The sequence below is a fragment of the Typopeltis vanoorti genome, chromosome 24, assembly GCF_054136105.1.
Source record: "Typopeltis vanoorti isolate ZY-2024b chromosome 24, IOZ_Tvanoo_1.0, whole genome shotgun sequence".
Taxonomy (NCBI): domain Eukaryota; kingdom Metazoa; phylum Arthropoda; class Arachnida; order Uropygi; family Thelyphonidae; genus Typopeltis; species Typopeltis vanoorti.
The window spans coordinates 9,023,653-9,046,213 of record NC_143572.1 but is presented as its reverse complement, the minus strand read 5'-3'; the positions used below and the strand labels follow the sequence as shown (position 1 = coordinate 9,046,213).

Sequence of the window (22,561 nt, the reverse complement as noted above, 5' to 3'; positions counted from 1 at the left end):
GATAATCATACTGAAAAAATCTTTGAATCAGTAAACTTTATTATTTTTTTCTTTAATTGTATCTCTTGCTTTCCTTTTATTGGCATGAGAACGTTCTTCATAGTCCATAAAACTCTTCTGAGCATGAAGAGTCTTCATTTGACGATCCATAATCTTCTCCATCTTTGCATTTTTTATTACTTCTTTTTCTTTTAGATGTAGTTACTTTTTTTTAACACATCTTTACATTTTTTTTTATTAATTCATCTTTCCTTTTTGACGATCTTGTCTGCATATTAAGTTCTTTCATTTGTTTTACTTGCTTTTCTGTTTCTTCTCCAGTTTCTCCTTGTATAAAAGTTTCATGTATTTGTATTTCACCTTGTATCTGTTCAGTTGTTATACTAGGTTCATTATTGGTAATTTCAACTGATGTTGTTCCATCCATATTTGAATGGGAGAGTGGCTCCTGCAGTTCTGGAATTTTGGGATTAATTTCTGGCTCATTTAGTAGTGCACTTTTTGTGATTTTACCAAGTGTAGTTTGTTTAAAAGTGCCCTCTTTACTAGACACTGAATTGGAAGATCCAGGAACTCTTCTTTATGCCACTCTGATATATATATATATATATATGGTGTTCTAACTGGATGTATTGGTGCCTCCACTCTTTCAGTGAAAGTTTTGAAAGGACAAGTGTTAATGCATTTTTCAGAACCTTTGCATTTCTGACAAGGTTTGAGACACTGATTAGAAATATGTCCAATCTCCGTGCAGCTGAAACATTTAGATTTGTGGCAGTTGCCACTTAAGTGATTGTATGAACCACAACATAGGCACTGCCTCTGTACTCTGGGATAGTTTACTATAATTCAGGTTGTACTAATGTTGACAAAATCTGGTATGGGCATCTTCATATCCATTGCAAAGGTGACCTCACCAGAAAACCAGTTTGGATCTTCACCTGATAAACCCTTTCATATGTTACTAATATTACCCAATTTTGAGAATGTCTGTATACGAATTTCATTACTGTTCTCTATATATTGTTGGAAATCTTTAGATTTTTACTGTTTTAACCTGGCTTCCCACCATTACAGGAATTACTGTGCTGCCTTTGAAAGTAAAACCCTGTAATAGTTTATCCCTTGTTTCCACATCTTTAATTACAATTAATTATTTCCCTTCTGCCATATACAGGGTGAAAGAATAAATCTTACTAGCACCAACAAAAACCTTAGCCACCCATCTAGCTTTTACACATCCCAGAATTTCAATTCTTAAGAGTTCACACTCTTGGAGGAATTGGTACCATTATCTCAGGTGGGAAAAAAGACTAATACCTCTGCGTTTGATTGCAATAGGAAAAAAAAAACCTTTCATGCCATGATATAGAAGCAATTCTACACTAAGAGCAAATGCTCTATTTGAGCTACTATAAAATAGTGGCTGTGATATCACCAAAAAATAGTAATCTCATAATACAGATATTAACTGCACTACAGGCAATCTTAATATTTACTTAAAAAAAAAAAACAACAACAAAAAAAAAACAGTGCTAGTGGGGGGGTTGCCCCGCTAGTACCAGTAAAGTAAAATCAAAGTAAAAAAAAGTGAAAAAAAAAACCAAAGTGCTTATCTTGCCAAAATCCAAGATATCATCACTGGGAGCCAGACCCATAAGTGATACCAAGATTGAAGTAATGCAAAATCAACTACAGCGACTGCATCATCTACACCAATGCTATCTACTGCCCACCACCACCAATATTTTCACACACAATCACAAACATCCATGTCCATGGCGGGATTCAAATCCCGCAGCCTTTTGGCTATAGACCAGATAAGCTAACCACTTGGCCAACCAGGCTGGCAAATTATAATAATACTATAAATTAAAGATGCCAAGAAATTATATTCTTGGTTTAATCCTTTATCATACAAATAAGGTAACAAACAAAGTTTGCGTATGAAGTAATTTCACAACTGGACAACTTGTATACAGTGGCTAATGACTTCACATCACTTGCCTTAGTATCCCATAATGCAAACCACACATATCTTTATGGACATATATAATGTTATGCATAATGGATGGGGTCACTACCCAGACTGGTTTCTACTTTTACTGAGGTCTCATCAGTTGGAGCCAGACCAAGAAGTGATACCAAGGTTGAAGTAATGCAGAAGTCGTTTTTCCATATACAAATAACCAAACGGTGTCACATCTTATTACTCAAATACTCTGGATTATATATATATGAGTTTCCCAGCCGTGAAGTTACTTCCTGCACAAACGTGGTTTGCTTACACTTGGATAAAGGATTAAACCAAGAATATAATTTCTTAGCATCTTTAATTTATCATCATCATCAAATTCCTGACATGTATTCTCCTCAACGGGTGTACAGGATATGATAGTACTATATGAAAAACTTACATCACTACTAACTTACTATCTACAAATTTCCTCTAAATCAATTTGTTACCTGTCAAGACCCCAACATCATCAGATCTTATATTTCTATCTTCTAAGGCACTTTTTATTGTATCAATCCATCTATATCTTGGTCTTCTTCTGGGTCTTTTTCCTGCCAACCTGGCAGAGAATACTTGTTTTGCTAATCTTTCCTCTCCCATTCTGTTTAAGTGACCATACCACCTGAGATCAGCTCTGCTAACGCATTCCTGGATGCTAACAATATCAAGTTCTTTCCTAATATACTCATTTTTAATATGATACTGCCATTGATGCCACCTATTTATGCCCCTAATCTTTCTCAAGACTTCTTATGTTTGACCAAAGACTTGACCAAAGTCTTTAGTCGAGTGTTTTATTTCTAACCCAGCTCCCAGATCCATAAGTTAAAATTGGTTTGAATACTGTCTTGTATAAAGCTAATTTAGTGTTTTGACTAATTTCTCTCTTATTCCATATAAATGGAATAAGGTATATATTCCATTTATATACCATATAAATGGAATAAGGTATATATCATGAATTTAATAAAATCTGGAAGAGTGTACAAGACCCAGAAAGAGAGGTAAAACAACCGCTGTGTTCATTAAACAATGAATGCAGGCTAAAATATGATGTTGAATACACCGCTTCTATGTAGGAACATCCCCCCCCCCCATCAACAGGAAGGAGTGCTTAAGATGAGTATGACCAATTCAGGACTGCCACAGTGTCGTTACAAGATTTATCTGGTAGAGTTTGTTGTTTGTCTTTCTATTGCATGATGTTTGCTGCTAGGATATTAGCTTTTGTCTAAATAATCTGCATTTAATCAGTGTGCAAAGGACAAGCAAGTGATGGTATTATCATAAGGGGAGAGCTGACCTCACTGAATCTTCATCTTCATTTCCCTTTATTCCATTAGGATCCAACAGAGGTGAACATCCAAGCAAATCCCATGGATTTGAGTGACATACCTGAATTTTCAAAGACTTTAATAATGTAACTTTGGTAGCTGATCTTTATATAACATAATGCAAGCTCTAAGGAATGAAGCTTTTGGCAGTATATTGCTACATTCCAGTGGTCAGACTAGCTATTATGCTGTTTGGAAAACAGCAGCAGCAGCTCCCCTTAGACTGATTTTGAATTTTTGTGAAAATCAGTATTCTGGCAGACATAGGAAGGGAGGGGAGAGAGGGATAGAATCTGTACAAGAGAAGCAAGTTGCACAGAGGAATGCACCTGTGCCAAGTTGGTAGTCTGTTTACAGGATTTGTGCAATATTGTCTACAGAAATATCTAGAATTTGTTACCATATTTTTTGAACAATAAGAGACAATTTTTAGAAAAAATATATTATTATATAAAAATATTCACAAACCTTAAATTTCATTTATTATTACCATAACTTGTACCAGCTGGTTTGGGTACTGACAAAAATGAAGAATGGAAAGGCTGTGGGAGCAGACCAGATACCTGGGGAAGTGCGGAAAAGTTTGGGCAGTGAGGGCGTGGATATGTTATGGGATCTGATGTGTAAAATAGCCCAACAGGAAAAGATACCAGACGAATGGAGGAAAAGTATTCTCGTCCCAATCTACAAAGGAAGAGGAGATGTTCAAGACTGTGGCAACTATAGAGGAATCAAGCTGATGTCACACACATTAAAAATATGGGAAAGAGTAATTGAAGCAAGGTTATGGCAGGAAACGAAAATTGGTGAGGAGCAGTTTGGATTTATGCCAGGAAGAGGGACAACGGATGCAATATTTGCACTAAGGCAATTAATGGAGAAATATAGAGAGATGCAAGTGGATCTGCACATGGTGTTTATAGACCTGGAAAAGGCATACGACAGAGTGGCCAGGCAGGAGGTATGGAGGTGTATGAGGAAGAAGGGGGGTGTCGGAGAAGTATGTGAGGTTGGTGAAGGAGATGTATGAGGGAACAGAAACTCAGGTCAGGTCTAGTGTTGGCATGACAGAAGGGTTCCCTATTGTCGTAGGGCTACACCAAGGGTCAGCTCTGAGCCCTACCTCTTTGACCTGGTCATGGATGTACTAGTGGAGGATGTCAAGAAGGAGGCACCATGGAGCATGCTGTTTGCCGATGACATTATTCTATGCGAATCATCCCGAGAGAAGCTTGAAAATACCCTGGAAGAGTGGAGAAAGGCATTGGAGGAGAGCGGCATGAGAATTAACCAACTGAATATATGTCAACGGGGAGTGACGAGGATACCGTCATACGACTCCAGGGTGAAAGACTAATTTCAGGGAAGAAATTCAAGTACCTTGGGTCGGTTGTCGAGAGGAGAATGGTGACCTGAATGAGGAAATACAGCACCGAATAACATGTGGTTGGATGAATTGGAGGAAGATGAGCGGGGTCCTGTGCAACAACAGAGTGAGTTGTAAGAGGAAAGGAAAGCTCTATAAGATGGTGGTGAGGCGGGCGATGCTCCATGGTGCGGAGACGTGGCCTATAACCTAGGCACAGGAGAGGAAGATGGAGGTAGCAGAGATGCGGATGTTGAGATGGATGAGTGGTGTGACAAAGAAGGACAGGATAAGGAATGACTACATCAGAGGGACGGTTAAGGTGGGACCAATTGGCAAGAAGTTACAAGAAAGTAGGCTGAGGTGGTTTGGACATGTTGAGAGGAAGGGTGAGGAGTATGTTGGTAAACGAATGGAGTATATGGAGTTGGAGGGAAGGAGGAAAAGAGGCAGGCCCAAGCTCAGGTGGAGTAAGATGACAGAGGATCTTAGGGAGAAAGGATGGAGTCCGAAGGATGCTCTGGACCAGAGAACTTGGAAGAGGAAGGTTAAAAGATTGGCGCGCCGACCCCGTTTAACATGGGATAAGGCAGAGTGAAAGAAGAAGTACCAGCAGCATTCAGTTCATCTTCACTCATCTCGGCACTGTCCCTTTTCGTATTGTTTTCTGAACTATTGTTATCACTCTCTTCAAAAACTAAGTCATCTTCAGTACCATCCATTGCATTACTCATGCTGCATTTTTTAAAAGACTTAATAATAATCTCATCTGTTCAAAACTGCATATGCTCACCCACTAACTACTATTGATGGCAGTAAAGTTTAAATCAGGGATTCCCACATATGCAGCAAGACGTGTTTGGCTCATATCTAAAACGTGGGAGATCTGATGATAGCCATATATGAGAGAATGGCAACAGTGCAAGATGTGAGTGTTTCATGGAGATGAATGCAGGGCAGATCATTATATGGCGATATGTAAGATAGAGTATCTCGTTACATCTAAGAGGTCAAATGTTTTACATGATGATGGTTATGATTATGGACAATGATATAAAGGATTTATATAGGTATTATGACAAAAAACAATTTAACCAGACAGGGAACTACATCTGAGTTGTACTATCATTTAAAGAAATGTGTACATGAGGCTACTGAAAGTTTTGTAAACCTATGAAAGTATTTGATACATGATTAAGATTTTTTTTTTTTTTTTTTACCAAAGTTACTGGATGCCATAAAGATCCAGTAACCATTATAAAAATATTTACAGCATACATAGATATACGAGTGGGACATAAGCTTAGTTCTTAATATGATACCCAGATATTAATATTTGATTTTTTTTTTTATTGCAGTTAAGTTATATTATGACATGCTTATATCCATTAAGAGGAGATATCATTAGGGCTACTATTTATTACATATTTTCCAAAATGGTTAAATATTAACTTGAATATTTAACTTCTGGAAGAATCTTTATATAAAATACTTGCAAGATAATTTTATGCCCAGTGTTCAAGCTTATTAATTGTTACTCATACTGGTATTTTTGGAAGGAGATGAGAACACAATGATATAAATGATATAAACACAATGATGTCAAATTGGCATCAACAATGCCATTAAGTAAGGTGTTAAGTCCTGAACTGCACTAGGTGGGCACACCCTTAGCAACTTGGCTGATGGTCTGAGGATGAATATTTCACAGATGTGAAGCAGCTTTATACATACAAATTTACTGAGGTTAGGATTTTTTCAAGGCAGAGGAAGATTAAAAGAAGTCTTATACTTGCATTTTCTCTTGAGAAACAAGGTTGATCTTTTTCCAGCAGATTCTATGGCAGGTGCTTAAGGCATGGTCTGCAAGTCCTGAGTGGTTGCAGTGGCAGTGAGACTACTGTGTTCAGAAGGGTATGATGTTGGCTGTCATACTATTTTGGCAACAGGACAGATTATAGCTACAGGGAACTTGGCAGAGACTAGGTAAATCCCTAGAGATTTAAGAAAGCATATAGAGGATGGTCTGAAGATGGTCACTAGCTTGTATTTTTTCAAGATGTCTATTAAATCATTTGTTTAAAAGAGCATATTGTTTGATCTGTGACTGCTGGTGAGGTATCTGCTTGTATGTGGTAGTGTGCATGGGGTCTATAGGCAGTGAATATCAAGGATCATTAATGTTGAGAGTAAGCAAGGTTGAGGGGGCGAACTACATCCAGTACCACCACCGTGGCCATTCAGGATTTGCAGACTATGCCCTCGATTGGAGAGAAAAATATAGCCTTGCTTCACAGAAGCAGATACAAATATGAATCTGCTTCTGCTGTGAAAAACAATCCTAACCTCAATAAATTAGATGACTTATATTTGTGAAATGCTTATCCTCAGACCAGTAGCCAAGCATGTCCAATCATGCCTACTAAGTAGTGCAATGTAGGAATTATGACTTTGCTCTGTTTCTTCAGTCTTGCTTATTCATGTAGTGCCTGTATGCACTGTCTATGTCTTAGTATTATTCTATCATTATGTTAAACTGACTTTTGCAAAATACAGGAAATGGAAATTAAGTTAATTATTACTTCACCTACATTGTAATTTCCTTCCTTAAAATATGAAATAGTTTTATGAAAAGATTTTGCAAAAATAAAACCGATTTTTATAGAAGAATATTTCATTTCATTTGATAATAAAATTCTGTGTTTTCCTTATTTGTTAAGTTTAATAGCAGACTATCAAAATTTAGCAATTCTTTAAATTTGAAGTAACTAGGGGAGGGGCTCTAAGGAAAAAAATAATAAAATGGATATATCATGCAAATAATAGAAATTTTTGATTTTCAATCATATAATTAAGTAAACAAAATAACAAAAATAATGAAGTCAAACTGAATTCTGGTTTTTTTAAACAAAGTTTTGGCCTAAATCTTGTAGAAATGCAAAAAAAAAAAAAAAACTGTAAAAGACTTTTTATCTTAATCATTTTTAGAAGTATGCTTGTGTACGTTTATATTTTGAGAAGTGAAGCATATCAAACAAACTTGAAGACTAACTTGCAAACAAATAACATTTATACAAATTTATATATTTTTATATAAATTTTTGATGTCGTTATATTGTGAAATTCAGTTTTCAGTAAACTACCATAAAACATTTACAAGCACACACATTATTTCTACCTCAGAGATTCCACATTATTATTATTATCTTTTTTCAATTTCTGGTTACCAGATTGATGCAAACCAGCATATTTAGAGAAACAGTGGGACTCATCACACTTTGCAAGCCAAGTGTTCAGTCCAAATCTTAAATTCAGCTGACATATAATTCACATTTTTGGGATCATGTACTTGAAATCTTCCCAAAAGTTCTGGATATTCTGTTCAGTGGAGAGCAATTTGACTGAGAGATATCCTTTCCTCACTAACTCCTTGCATTCACTATCTCACAGATTGGTTTGACTCTCCTGGAGGAAAGTACTTCCAGGAACACTGTTCCAGCAAATTGCCATTGGTTATTCCTCCACTTTTTGCCAACATGTTAAAACATTAGCAGAAGCTGCCCAACTCCCTTTACAGTTGTTCTGCAAACACACAAAATCTGCTTCTCTCTTCCTCTTTTATTCAATTTGCCTCTGCTCTTTTTCTCACAGAGTGTTGTCTAGCAACTACAGCAGCATCTAGCTTTTCAAGAAAAATATCAGTGGGTTCCTTCTTTCCCAAACCACATATTATATTCTTCTGTCTCTCATATTTGGGATTGATATATAAAAAAAAAAAAAAAGATACCAGCTGAAATAGCACATAACATTCTTCCCCCTTATTTCCTGTACTCTTAACATCTGAAATTTAACTTAATAGCTCATGTTTGGGTTTCTAACCTTTAGCTGCTCATTATTCTGTTTCTTAACAGACTTTCTGAATGAATCATATCAAACTTCTTAAGATGCAATCTCTCTCTCACACAGACACTCCAGGAAATTATTGAACTGGAAGATAAATTCTTAAGTATGAAGAAGATAATAATTAAACCAGAAAATTTCACTCATTTATTCCCTCCCAAAATTATTAATTCTTGAACGATACAAATAATTTAAAATAAAACATTGCATAATGAAAGTTCCAGACTTCCTTCCCCCCTTATTTTATCAGGCTGTAGAATGATTTGTAATGTAATAGGGTGCCTTAAGGGTCAAAGCTGTATAACTGAGAGGAGACCTCCACATAGCCTTTAAAGGAATGCAGAGAACCAACCAGGGCTTCTGACGTAATGTCTAATCATCAGCTTCTCGTGGTGCACCCTGTTAGGTATCTACCTGGATACTGAACGAACGAGGATGGGGCTGGCAAATTGGGATTTAGCAGACCAAATTGTATTCTTATTGGCTTAAACCAAAATATGAAATTATGGTAAGTTTCGGTAAAGAAATATGCTAGCGTGGTTGGCCGAGTGGTTAGCATATCCGTTCTCCAACGAAAAGGCTGCGGGCTTGAATCCAATCATGGGCATGGATGTTTGTGATTGTCTTTCAAAATACTAGTGGTGGTCGGCAGTAGATGGTGTTGTAGATGCAGTGAGGTGGTGGAGACAGAGTTGTAGAGCATGTACCCTCCCTCGATGAGTCTTTGGACTCCCTGGAGGTGTCAAATGATAATAATAATAATAAAAAATAATGTGAGTAGACATATTACTTACTATTATAATAACGGAATTAACTCACATAAAATATTCTTTATTCGTAGAATTTTCACCTGAGTATCACAGGCATCATCAGTACAGGTATAAAGGCTAATTAAACAATAACTGTTATATTCACAAAGCACCCCCTAAGTAGCTAAGGTTAAATTTCCTAAATTTATTTTTTAAAAAAAAAAATTTTTTTTCCCTCTTTTTTATTTTATTTTATTTTATTTATTTTTTAATATGTGTGTGTGTATACAATTACAAGTTAGGAAAGATTTGCTGATTTATAGAGTACGATTCTCCCACAAGGGGGAAAGACGTAGACCATCGGATCTGTTTAAGTTAGGGGAGTGAAGTAACGTTTCACGTTTCTTTGTAAAGCCGTTCCTAATGGAACGGCTTTCCAAAATACGTTAGCGAACGCATAGCTAAAGTGTTAAAACTACTAAATATTTGTGAGGCCTTTCGACACATCAGAAAAATCTCCACATTCCTCATATCTCTAAAGGACAAGCTCCCACATCTCACCAATCCATGTGTCTACCAGATTCCCTGCTCTTGTGGGTTATCATATTTCAGAAAAACAGGAAGATCTGCTCTGATCTGGTTAGAAGAACACAAGTTGTATATCCAGTACCATGAACCTGAACAGTCTGGATTTGCCGAGCACGCCATCCATACTAGACAGAGGTCAGTGGAACAAGACAAAAGTCATTCACAAAAGTCAGTTTCTAATGGAATGGCTTTACAAAGAAACATGTAAAACGTTATTACTTCACTCCCATAACCTAAACAGATCTGATGGTCTACGTCTTTCCCCCTTGTGGATGATAGTACTCTATAAATCAGCTAATCTTTCCTAACTTGTAATTGTATACACACATATATATTAAAAAAAAAAAAAGAGAGAAAAAAACATTTTTTTCTAAATAAATTTAGGAAATTTAATCTTAACTAATTAGGTGGCCCTTTGTGAATATAACAGTTATTGTTTAATTAGCCTTTGTACCTGTACTAGTAATAATCAGGCGAAAATTCTACAAATAAACAATAGTTACGTGAGTTAATTCCATTATTGTAATAGTAAACAATGAAATGATGGTACAACATGACAGAATTTCATGTCAGCTGGGGCGTTGCCAGGTTAAACAAGGCCCCCTTTGTTTTTGCCAGGGAACCAGAGAAAACAGAAAAAAGTCAGCTACTGGTACAAATCTGAAAACACACCCCAACTCAACATCACCAGAGTTAAATATTGGTACTATCAACAGAAGAAGCCTGAATGGCAAAGAAATGGAGCTAGCTGAGGAATTAGATAAGTACCAGATTGACATAATAGGGATGATTGAAACAAAAAAGGCTAAAACTGGTGAGATCTTTCTGAGCAATAAATACAAAATGCTATATTCAGGCAATGACAATCAAGGAAAAGAAGAAGTAGCCATAGTATTCAACACTAGATACGAGGCTAAACTGCCTGAATGGCAGGCAGTCTCAAGTAGAGTGATTTGGGCAAATATCAGAATGGGGAATTGGACAATCAGACTTATTTGTGCCAATGGTTCCACAGACGTTTCTACTAAGGTAGCAGTGGAGGAGTTTTTTGATGCTTTAGAGAAAGCATCTGACACAATGAAAAAGGAAAAGTTGGTCTTTGTTGGGGATCTAAATAGCAGAGTAGGAAATGATTGTCAGACACAAAAATATTTTGGAAAAATTTGGAGAAAAGAGCAGAGCTAATAATAATGGCAAATATCTGTTGGATTTCTGCTCAGGACATGGACTGGTTATTACTAACACCATGTTCCAACATAAAAATGTGCACAAATTCACATGGAGAGAAGAGGCAAGGGATAAGAAAAGTTTCATTGACTATGTTATTGTCGATAGTCATGTTTTCTCCCTGGTGCAGGACACCAGAGTGTACAGAGGATTTGAATTGGAAGTGATCACTATTTAGTCTCTGGGCCGGATAAAATTGAATTTCATATTGAAAAGAATAACATGTAAGAAAGTTTTAAAGCAAATAAAAGTTGAGTGGCACTCAGATGTGAACTGTAGACTAAAATACACAAAGATTACTGAATCAAAAATGAAAGAGTTTGAGAACAGGAACCAAACCTTGGAGATTCAGTGGTAAGCCTTGAAGAAAACCCTGATTGATTCAGTCAGAGAGGTATGTGGTGAGGTTCTCTGCAAGGATAGAAAAATCAGACCTCCATGGCAGACACAGGAAGTTAAAAAGGCAGTGAAGGAAAAGAAGAAAGCATATCAAAAGTTTCTGGCAAATAAGTCAGCTTGTGCGCTTGGAGAATACAGAGACAAATGTAAGAAAGCTAAACACTGTATAAAACTAGCAAAACAAAAGTCATAGGAGGGCGTTGGCAAGAACATAGAAAATAAATATCAAGGAGGTGGCAAAATATTCTGGAAGTAGTTGAAGAAGCTTAGAAATGTAGGAAAGAGTGCTGTAAAAGGGGTTAGAGATGATATGACATGAAAATGGGAGAAAAAGATATCCTTGAAGTATGGAGTGATTACTTCGAAAAATTGCTAAATGAAACAAGCAGTGATAGCACAGTGGCAAAAAACACTCAACAGGCATACAGTAAGGAATACATATCCATACTTGAAGTAGAAAAAGCCATCAAAGGCTTGAAATGTGGAAAGGTAGCAGAAGTAGATGATATTTGACCAGATGATATTTGATATTACAGTGGCTGCACTGCATAATTCAGAAGGCCTGGACAGGGGACAAATTCCCAATGATTGGAGTAGAGCTCTCATAGTACCCTTACATAAAATGAGAAATAAAACTGAATGTGAGAATTACAGAGCTATTTCCCTACTGAGTGTTCCAGGTACGATTTATGCAAGCATACTTGAAAAACAGTTGAGAAAAATTGTGGAAGAAAAGCTTGGTGAAGAACAAGCTGGATTCAGGCCAAATAGAGGCTGTCAGGATCGGATCTTCACTTTATGACAAATAGTCGAGAAATCATAGGAATATAACAAAGATCTGTATTTAAGTTTTGTCGATCTGGAAAAGGCATATGACAAGGTGTCGAGAGAGAAGCTATTCAATATGCTACAGTTATAGTGTCAATGGGGCATTATATCAAGGAATACTTAGTCATTATTTGAGTTGTAAGTCAGCAGTTAGAAATGAAGGAAGTACAGGAAGATGGTTTAATGTTAAATCTGGTGTGAGACAAGGATGTACATTAAATCCCCTCTGTTATTCATTATCTATATGGATCACATTATAAAGGAAAGTGGTATTAAACATGATATCAAAATTGGAGATGTTAATGTCAGCTCTTTGCTTTATGCAGAAGTCTGCAAGATTCTCTGACTAAATTGAATAACTGTTGTAATAGATATGGTATGAAGGTCAGCAATAAAAAGACAAAGACAATGAAAATAGGCAGAATCACTGAAAATTTCAACTGCATTGTGAATGGAGAACCTGTTGAACAAGTAAAACATTTGAGCTACTTAGGCACGATTTTTAGTGAAGATGGTAAATTAAATATGGAAATAGACAACAGAATCAACAAAGCTGGTATGGTAGGAAGTCAATTGAATAAATTCATATGCAATAAGAGAGAAATTAATTGGAACACTAAATTAGCTGTATACAAGACAGTGTTCAAACCAGTTTTAACTTATGGATCTGAGAGATGGGTCAAAAGTAAAACACTTGACCAAAGACTAGAGACTGCAGATATGAGAGCCCTGAGAAAGATTAAGGTACGAACAGATGGCATCAATGTCAATATCATATTAAAAACCAGGATATTAGAAAATACTTGGCATTGTCAGCATCCAGGAATGCATTAGCAGAGTTAATCTCAGGTGGCATGGTCACTTAAACAGAATGGATGAGGAAAGATTAGCAAAACAAGTGTTCTCTGCCAGGTTGGCAGCAAAACAACCCAGAGGAAGACAAGATATAGGTGGATTGATATGGTAAAAAGTGCCTTAGACGATAGAAATATAAGATGTGATAATGTTGGAGTCTTGACAACAGACTGATTTGGAGGAAAATTGTAGATAGGAAGTTAGTAATGATGTAAATTTTTCATGTAGTACTATCATATCCTGTACACCCCTTGAGGGTACATGGCAGGAATTTGATGATGATGAGTACTAGGTGACTGTATCCTGCCAAGGGCAGTAGAATGGATGCCAATGATTTATATTATATATACATGAAGTAGTCATTATTTCTAAGCTAACCTTGTTCTCGATCAGAGAGAGTGGTAGTTTCACTACTGTTCCCAGTTGTGGATGGAATCTGTTGAATGACTGCAACACCACGTGGAGGTAAATCAGGTGGAGGATCAGGACTTGCATCAGGTGTTGTTTCTTCATTCTCTATAGGAAAAAAGATTTACTTTTAAAAGTTGTGAATAATGTTAAAAAGATACTTGTGTGTGCTTATGATATTCATATAATATATGAATTGTCTGTCCACTGTTTTCTAGCTATGTGAAATGAAAATATATAAAAACAAAAATTTACATTCAAGTGAACAAACAAACCACACAAAAGATTTCTCATATTTAAATTTTTAATGTGTTATCATTATTTTAATGTCTTATCATTATACCTAGAAATCACCACAGGATTCTAAGACTAGTATTGGGAAGACTGCGCTAGCTCAGCTCACAATGTTTATCTCTTCATATTCATTCACCACCACACATCCTCTCTTTCTCTGGCAAAGCAATGTCATATTACTCTTCAAGAGAAGAATTATTTTGCATTTCCTAATAGCCACATTCTTGCTCAACTTCCAGGGACAGTCCAATGTTCTCGCTCTCTTTCTCTTCATACTGCATAATGAAAAATCTCCTTTGCACTTATCACATTTAAGATCTTTTTGCCAGTAACAATTACCATTATATTTTTTCGTATTTATATTTATCAATCTTAGACCCTATATATGTATATTTTACCCCTCAGTTACCCGTCTTCAGTTTCTTCATCTCTAAGAAATCCAGCGGCCTAATCTTCTGGCAGTAATCCAGATGTGATGAGATCAAAAGGCCTTATGAAAAAAAAACAATAATTTCCTTATTAATCACTAGTGTGCCAATACTACTTTTTCATAATCTGCCTCTTAAATTTCAATTCCTGTTCACTATCACTCCTAAATTCCTCACATTTCCAGTTTCTTGTAATCTAAATGATAAATATACTGTCATCTTTACAATCCAAAATGTAAAACTTTACACCTGATAATACTAAATTGGTCAATTCTTAAACTGTTCACATATCAGTGCATTCAAGTCTTTCTGAGGATGATGCTACATAAAAACTATTCCTCAGTATAACCTCTTTAGCAAATTATTCACAGTATCATTAATATATAAATTAAACAAGGACACGTGAGCAGAGCCCTGGTGCAAAGGAGGCCAGGATTCTGCATTGCCTCAGTGTTCACTTTCATTCTTACAAATTCTACTTTATCAGTTTTTTTATATTTATTAGACAGCTACTGTCTAATAAACATCAAAAACATATAACACAAAGTGATCAAATTCATTTCCCACCTAAATATAATCACAAACATCCATGCCCATGGTGGAATTGGTACTCACAGCCGGCTGGTTGGAATATGGGTATGTTAACCACTTGGCTAACCAGGCGGGCTACTATGCTATACTTTCACTTTTTTTTTTTTTTTTTTTTGTAGATGTTAGTTTAAAGCAGGAAAAAAAAGCTCCACAGGAAAACTTGCTCCTGTTTCAAATACAGTCATGTTCAGAGAGACTGCAACACCTGCTGCATGTTTTTTGTTAATTAAATTTGAATACTTATTTGAAAAGAAATAACACAATAATTGTCACAAATAATGAAGAAGGTAATATAGCATTTTTATTTTTGATTAATATTTAGCTCTTTTTATTTTAAGATGTGACATAATTAGGAAATGTTGACAAATTTGCAAATATTTCAAAATGGAGTGGACAGTGAGATGTGACATAATTAGGAAATGTTGACAAATTTGCAAATATTTCAAAATGGAGTGGACAGTGATATTTTCACTGGAAAAACAAAAGTATCAAAATTTAGTTCAACTATATAGTTTTACTAACATTCATAGCTAAAAATTACTTTTTTGCTGTTTAGTACTTTGTGTGGTCTTCTGTGGCCTTTATTATTACAATTATTACATCAATTCATGGTTCCATATCCTTATAATGGCTTCTTGGAGCTGCCAAAGTGTTTCCGGCTTCTTGTGTATTTCAGTCTCCATTTGGTACCACAAATTGAGGATTTGAGGATCCTCAAATCCTCAATTTGTGGTACCAATTTGGGGTTGAGGATCTAGGATGTAGTACTAAACTCAATTTGTATGGTACATTTTAGGGTGATAATAGCATTACTTACATTTTTTGCCCTATGACAAAGGGCAGGGTCATCCTAAAGTTGAAGTTCATCATTATAGTAAAGTGGTCTCTGATGGTAAGCAGCAATTCTTCTAAAATTTTCTGGTACACTTTATCATTCACTGAGCCTTTTGAGAAATGCAAACGACCAACACCATGAGATGATATACAGCCCCAGACTGGCTGAGAATTTGACTGTTGACATCAGACAGTCAGGGTTGAATTTTCCCCCTGATCATCTTCAAACTGTCTGTCATTAGTGTCCTGCCAATCAAACATTTTCTTGTCAGAAAAAATTACTCAGTTCAGTGATCAGAAGTCCATTTGGCATGCTCTTTGCACCAATTTAACTAAGCCAATCTCATTTATTGGTTAACAAATGCTTCTTTTTTAGGGCACCTGGCTATCAGTCCCTGTCAAATGAGTGCTCTACTAAAAATTACAGGGCTTGCCACAACTCCTGTTTATTCTTCACAAACCTGTTACAGTTCTCCATATGAAGCATGCCAATTTTTTGAGTCTGAGCTGCTTTAGAACTCATTCTTGGCATGATGTAAACAGTAGCTTTCTTCCTGTCCCCTTCTTCTTCACTTTCAACAGCATCTGTACCACAGCAGATTGACTACAATGCACTTTTTTTAGCTATTTCATGAGAGGAATAGCGTTCTCTATTCAAAGCTTGAATCATACTTTTTCTATGAGGTATTAATTGCACGTAACTAGCAATAGCTAGTTATGTGCACAAAATTACATTAAAACTAGCTATAGCTAGTTTGCACAATATTACGCTGCACAAAAATGCAAAAACTAGCTTTTGCTGTCTATTTATAACAAAAAAATTCTGATACAATAGCAGCAACTATTACATTATACAGAAATCCCGTGGGAATGATAGGTGATGCAACACAACAAAATATCTAATGATAAATAAATGAAAATGATCATTGAACTACTAAAGACTATATTTATCTAAGGTGATGCAGTTTCTATGAACATGAGTGGCAAAACTATAGCATTCACCAAATAATCAGATAAAAGTTGTGTCAGTTTCATACACAACTTTTATCTGATTATTTGGTGAATCCTATAGTTTTGCCACTCATGTTACATACATCATAAGACATACATCATCATCATCAAATTCTTGCCATGTACCCTCAAAGGGTGTACAGGATATGATAGTAGAACATGAAAAAAATTACATTATTACTAACTTCCTATCTACAAATTTCCTCCATATCAGTCTGTTACTGGTCAAGACTCCAACATTATCAGATCTTATATTTCTATCGTCTAAGGCACTTTGTACCATATCAATCAACCTATATCTTGGTCTTTCTCTGGGTCGTTTTGCTGCCAACCTGGCAGAGAACACTTGTTTTGCTAAGCTTTCTTCGCCCACTGTTTAAGTGACCATACCACCTGAGATTAGTTCTGCTAACGAACCTGGATGTTGACAATGTCAAGTTGTTTCCTAATATCCTCGTTTTTAATATGATATTGAAATTGATGCCATCTATTCACGCTTATAATCTTTCTCAGGACTCTCATATCTGCGGTCTCTAGTCTTTGGTCAAGTGTTTTACTTCTGACCCAGCTCTCAGTTCCATAAGTTGAAACTGGTTTGAACACTGTCTTGTATACAGTCGGAACATTAATTTAGTGTTCCGACTAATTTCTTTCTTATTCCATATGAATTTATTCAATTGACTTCCTACCATACCAGCTTTGCTGATTCTGTTGTCTATTTCTATATTTAATTTACCATCTTCAGTAAAAATTGTGCCTAAGTAGCTGAAATGTTTCACTTGTTCCACAGGTTCTCCATTCACAACACAGTTGACATTTTCAACAATTCTACCTATTTTCATTGTCTTTGTCTTTTTATTACTGACCTTCATACCATATCTATTACAACAGCTATTCAATTTAGTCAGAGAATCTTGCATACTTGTAGCAGATTTATTTAGAAGTATAACATCATCCGCATAAAGCAAAGAGCTGACATTAACATCTCCAATTTTGATATCATGTTTAATACCACTTTCCTTCATAATGTGATCCATATAGATAATGAATAACAGAGGGGATAATGTACATCCATGTCTCACACCAGATTTAACATTAAACCATCTTCCTGTACTTCCTTCAATTCTAACTGCTGACTTACAACTCAAATAAAGACTAAGTATTGCTTGATATAATGCCCATTGACACCATATAACTGTAGTGTATTGAATAGCTTCTCTCTTGGCACTTTGTCATATGCCTTTTCCAAATCGACAAAACTTAAATACAGATCTTTGTTATATTCCCATGCTTTCTCGACTATTTGTCATAAAGTGAAGATCCGATCTTGACAGCCTCTATTTGGCCTGAATCCAGCTTGTTCTTCACCAAGCTTTTCTTCCACAATTTTTCTCAACTGTTTTTCAAGTATGCTTGCATAAATCGTACCTGGAACACTCAGTAGGGAAATAGCGCTGTAATTCTCACATTCAGTTTTATTTCTCATTTTATATATGGGTACTATGAGAGATCTACTCCAATCATTGCGAATTCGTCCCTCTATTCAGGCTTTCTGAACTATGCAGCGCAGCCACTGTAAGACACTTATACCACCATACTTCAGCATTTCTGGTCGAATAGCATCTACTCCTGCTGCCTCTCCGCATTTCAAGCCTTTGATGGCTTTTTCTACTTCAAGTATGGATATGTATTCCTGACTGCATGCCTGGTCAGTGTTTTTTACCACTGTGCTGTCATCACTGCTTGTTTCATTTAGCAGTTTTTCAAAGTAATTACACCATACTTCAAGGATATCTTTTTCTCCCATTTTCATGTCACCTTTATCATCTCTAACTCCTTTTACAGCAATCTTTCCTCCATTCCTAAGCTTCTTCAACAACCTCCAGAATATTTTGCCACCTTCTTGATATTTATTTTCTATATTCTTGCCAAAATCCTCCCATGACTTTTGTTTAGCTAGTTTTACACAGTGTTTAGCATTCTTGCATTTGTCTGTGTATTCTCTAAGAGCACAAGCTGACTTATTTGACAGGAACTTTTGATATGCTTTCTTCTTTTCCTTCACTGGCTCTTTAACTTCCTGTGTCCACCAGGGAGTTCTGATTTTTTTATCCTTGCAGACAACTTCACCACATACCTCTCTGGCAGAATCAATCAATGTTTTCTTCAGAGTTTGCCACTGAATCTCCAAGGTTTGATTCCTATTCTCAAACTCTTTCATTTTTTCTTCAATAATCTTTGTGTATTTTAGTCTACAGTTCACATCTGAAAGCTGCTCAACTTTTATTCGCTTTAAAACTTTCTTACATGTTATTCTTTTAGATATGAAATTCAATTTTATTCTGCTCAAGACTAAATAGTGATCACTTCCAATTTCAAATCCTCTGTACACTCTGGTGTCCTGCACCAGGGAGAAAACATCACTATCAACAATAACATAGTCAATGAAACTTTTCTTATTCCTTGCCTCTTCTCTCCATGTGAATTTGTGCACATTTTTATGTTGGAACATGGTGTTAGTAATAACCAGTCCATGTCCTGAGCAGAAATCCAACAGATATTTGCCATTATTATTAGCTTTGCTCTTTTCTCCAAATTTTCCCAAAATATTTTTGTATGTCTCACAATCATTTCCTACTCTACTATTTAGATCCCCAACAAGGACCAACTTTTCCTTTTTCATTGTGTCAGTTGCTTTTTCTAAAGCCTCAAAAAATTCCTCCACTTCTAACTTAGTAGAACCTTCTGTAGGGCTATAGGCACAAATAAGTCTCATTGTCCAGTTCCCCATTCTCATATTTGCCCACATTACTCTACTTGAGACTGACTGCCATTCAAGAAGATTAGCCTCGTATCTAGTGTTGAATACTATGGCTACTTCTTCTTTTCCTTGATTGTCATTGACTGAATATAACATTTTGTATTTATTGCTCAGAAAGATCTCACCAGTTTTTGTCTTTTTTGTTTCAGTCACCCCTATTATGTCGATCTGGTACTTATCTAATTCCTCAGCTAGCTCCATTTCTTTGCCATTCAGGCTTCTTATGTTGATAGCACCGATCTTTAACTCTGGTGATGTTGAGTTGTGGTTTGTTTTCAGATTTGTTCCAGTAGCTGACTTTTCGTTGTTTGCCCTGGTTCTCTGGCAAAAACAACAGGGGCCTTGTTTAACCGGGCGAAGCCCCAGCCGGCATGAAATTTTGTCATGTCGTACAATCATTTTTTTTTATTTTGGTTTAACCAATAAGAATACAATTTGGTCGGCTAAATCCCAAATTGCCAGCCCATCCTCGTTCGTTCAGTATCCAAGTAGATACCCAACAGGGTGCACCACGAGAAGGTGAGGATTGGACATTAGGTCAGAAGCCCTGGTTGGTTCTCCACATTCCTTTAAAGGCTATGTGGAGGTCTCCTCTCAGTATACTGATTCATCAAATCCATACAGGAATACTGTTCTTACAAACCTGGATTTAAATCCTGTTAGGTACAAAGAACCTTCTTTATAAGGACTTTTCAAGTGAAGGTGAATTAGCCAGTCTCATAAAGAGGTTGGTTGGCAGTTTTTCTTTCCCAGAAACTTGGATTGTTCTTCCTAAAAATCAGCAAACTGAAAGAAGACTGCACATACTTAGCAGACATAATATGCTGGCATCATAGCCTTAATTACTTTAACAATAACTCCAAACAAGGGCACTCTACTTAGTAGCAAAAATGACAATCAGGTTGATTAATGACCTCTCTCTCACCAATGCACTCCACTCTTACACACAAAACAACATGCTACTGCTATATAATTTTTGGTAATTATTTCCATGATCAATGTTCATCAGCATTGGCATTAGAAACTTTCTCCCTTTTTCTAAATATGTTTAGACATAGGCAGCAGCCAGTAGTTACTACCAATTCCAGATTAACTGCACTCACAGAAGAAATTCTGCTTCATTATTAACTTCCTAGTGGCTGTGCACTTTGCAACCATATGCCTTGGAAAGGAATGTCCTAGGTTCGATTCCTGTCGGTGACGTGAGGAGCTGAAGAATCTTCCTCAGCCATAGCCAAGTTAGCCAGTCTTGGGCGTGGACAGTAGGGTTTCCCCCCCAGTTTATCCTGGGGTTTTTCATCCTGCAAAGCAGGCAAACCGATCTTGAGAACTCGACACCATGGACATAGGATACACCGGGGAGTAGGGCTGACCACCTTATCCTGTGAATGATTTGAGGTCCGATGATTAATAAACCATCGACACCACAAGGTAAAAGGGGGAAAAGGATGAGATGAGATGAGATATTAACTTCCTTAACAGTTGTTCTTTAGAATATCTTCCTTCTTATGCATTTCTTAAAATGCGGAACAGAAGGGTTCTTAAATCTCTGACATTGAGATTTCTGCTTCTTTCTTAACTTTTCATTAAATTTATGATATCAGTATATTATAAGATTTATAACCTCTCATGTTTGAGATCACCATAAAACAGAGTGACATGTTAACATCACAACTATATCACATCATAACTTTCAACTTCTATATCACATCATCACCAATACATTCCTTTTCCATAACATTTATTCCTTTTCTATCAGGTATTATAACATTTTCACTCATATAAGAAATGGATGAAGATCATTCAATAATTCAACTTCCTCTCTATTGCCAGAAATCACCTACCATTTCAAAATTATTCTTCCTAAGAATTTTTCAGCATCCTCTACTATACAGGTTCTTAAACCTTTTTTTTTTTTTTTTTTTTTTAAATTTGCGACTTCTTTTAAATAATCATGTGATTAGTGTAATTATAGTTATATTTAATTTTGCAATAAACTAAACTTTGGGCTACTAAAGAGCTGTCGACGAGCTATATACATATATATTGTTAAATCTTGAATGAAAGGTTTTTGTACTTGTTAAATCCGAATAAAATATTGTAAAATATTTCATTCGGATTTAACAGGTACAAAAAAATTCCCGGAGAAAATGCTTGTATATAGGTATAAGTGAAATTGTTGACAGTAACAAGATAATCATTTAATTGTAAATTCTCCTATGTATTATAATGTTAAGTGCCCTTGTAAAACCGATAAGGGTTTGAATTTTAGTGGAAGTTATGTTAACATGAGAAAGTTAGATCTAAGTATACAACAAGATAATCGGCTTAAAGAAATGACCCCAGGCAGTCACATACGCGAGGCCCAAGTTGTGTGCGTGGAGAACGCAACGAGGAGAGAAGGGTACCGAGTGCAAGAATTTTAAGTACCGGCCATAAATCTAACGGCCGGCACTTAAGACGGCTTAAGCGTCGGCAGTAAATAATAATAGAGCTTGGCGACGCCAACTGAGTTTGTTTTTTTTTTTTGTTCGGGATTCCTGTTTGAGTCGTTCCCGGAGAAGTTGCGTGAGATTGGTCGAAAAGAACGATGTCCAGTGGCAACCATGTGGCCAGATAGTGATCCAGTGCGGGCATAATTATCGGTACAGCGGAAAAGCCAGTGCAAACTTAGATCAGCATGCAGAATCACGTGGACCGAACACGGCAAAGCAGCTTCGCCCACATCGGAAAAGGTGATTCGTGATCATAATCACTAGTTTGTTCTACCTGAAGACAACTGACCATAAGAGAGAGTAACAAACTTTTCAATTCCTTTGTATGCAAGAAACAGTTAGTGTGCAATAATGTGCAGATATGCTCAGTGACTGTACTTACACAACTGAACCAGGACTTTAGTAGTTAATCAACT

The 22,561-nt window shown here is 36.2% G+C and overlaps 1 protein-coding gene across 2 annotated transcripts in view; it reads right to left on the bottom strand.

The window, feature by feature from the left end:
- The window catches only part of LOC150092916 (SH2B adapter protein 2-like), a 217,258-nt gene that overhangs the window by 69,651 nt on the left and 125,046 nt on the right, over positions 1 to 22,561 (bottom strand). For both annotated transcript variants that reach the window (XM_090414172.1, XM_090414173.1), the window contains exon 5: positions 13,642 to 13,779. In XM_090414172.1, coding sequence (XP_090270298.1) covers positions 13,642 to 13,779 — 138 coding nt within the window. The remainder of the gene's footprint in view (positions 1 to 13,641; positions 13,780 to 22,561) is intronic.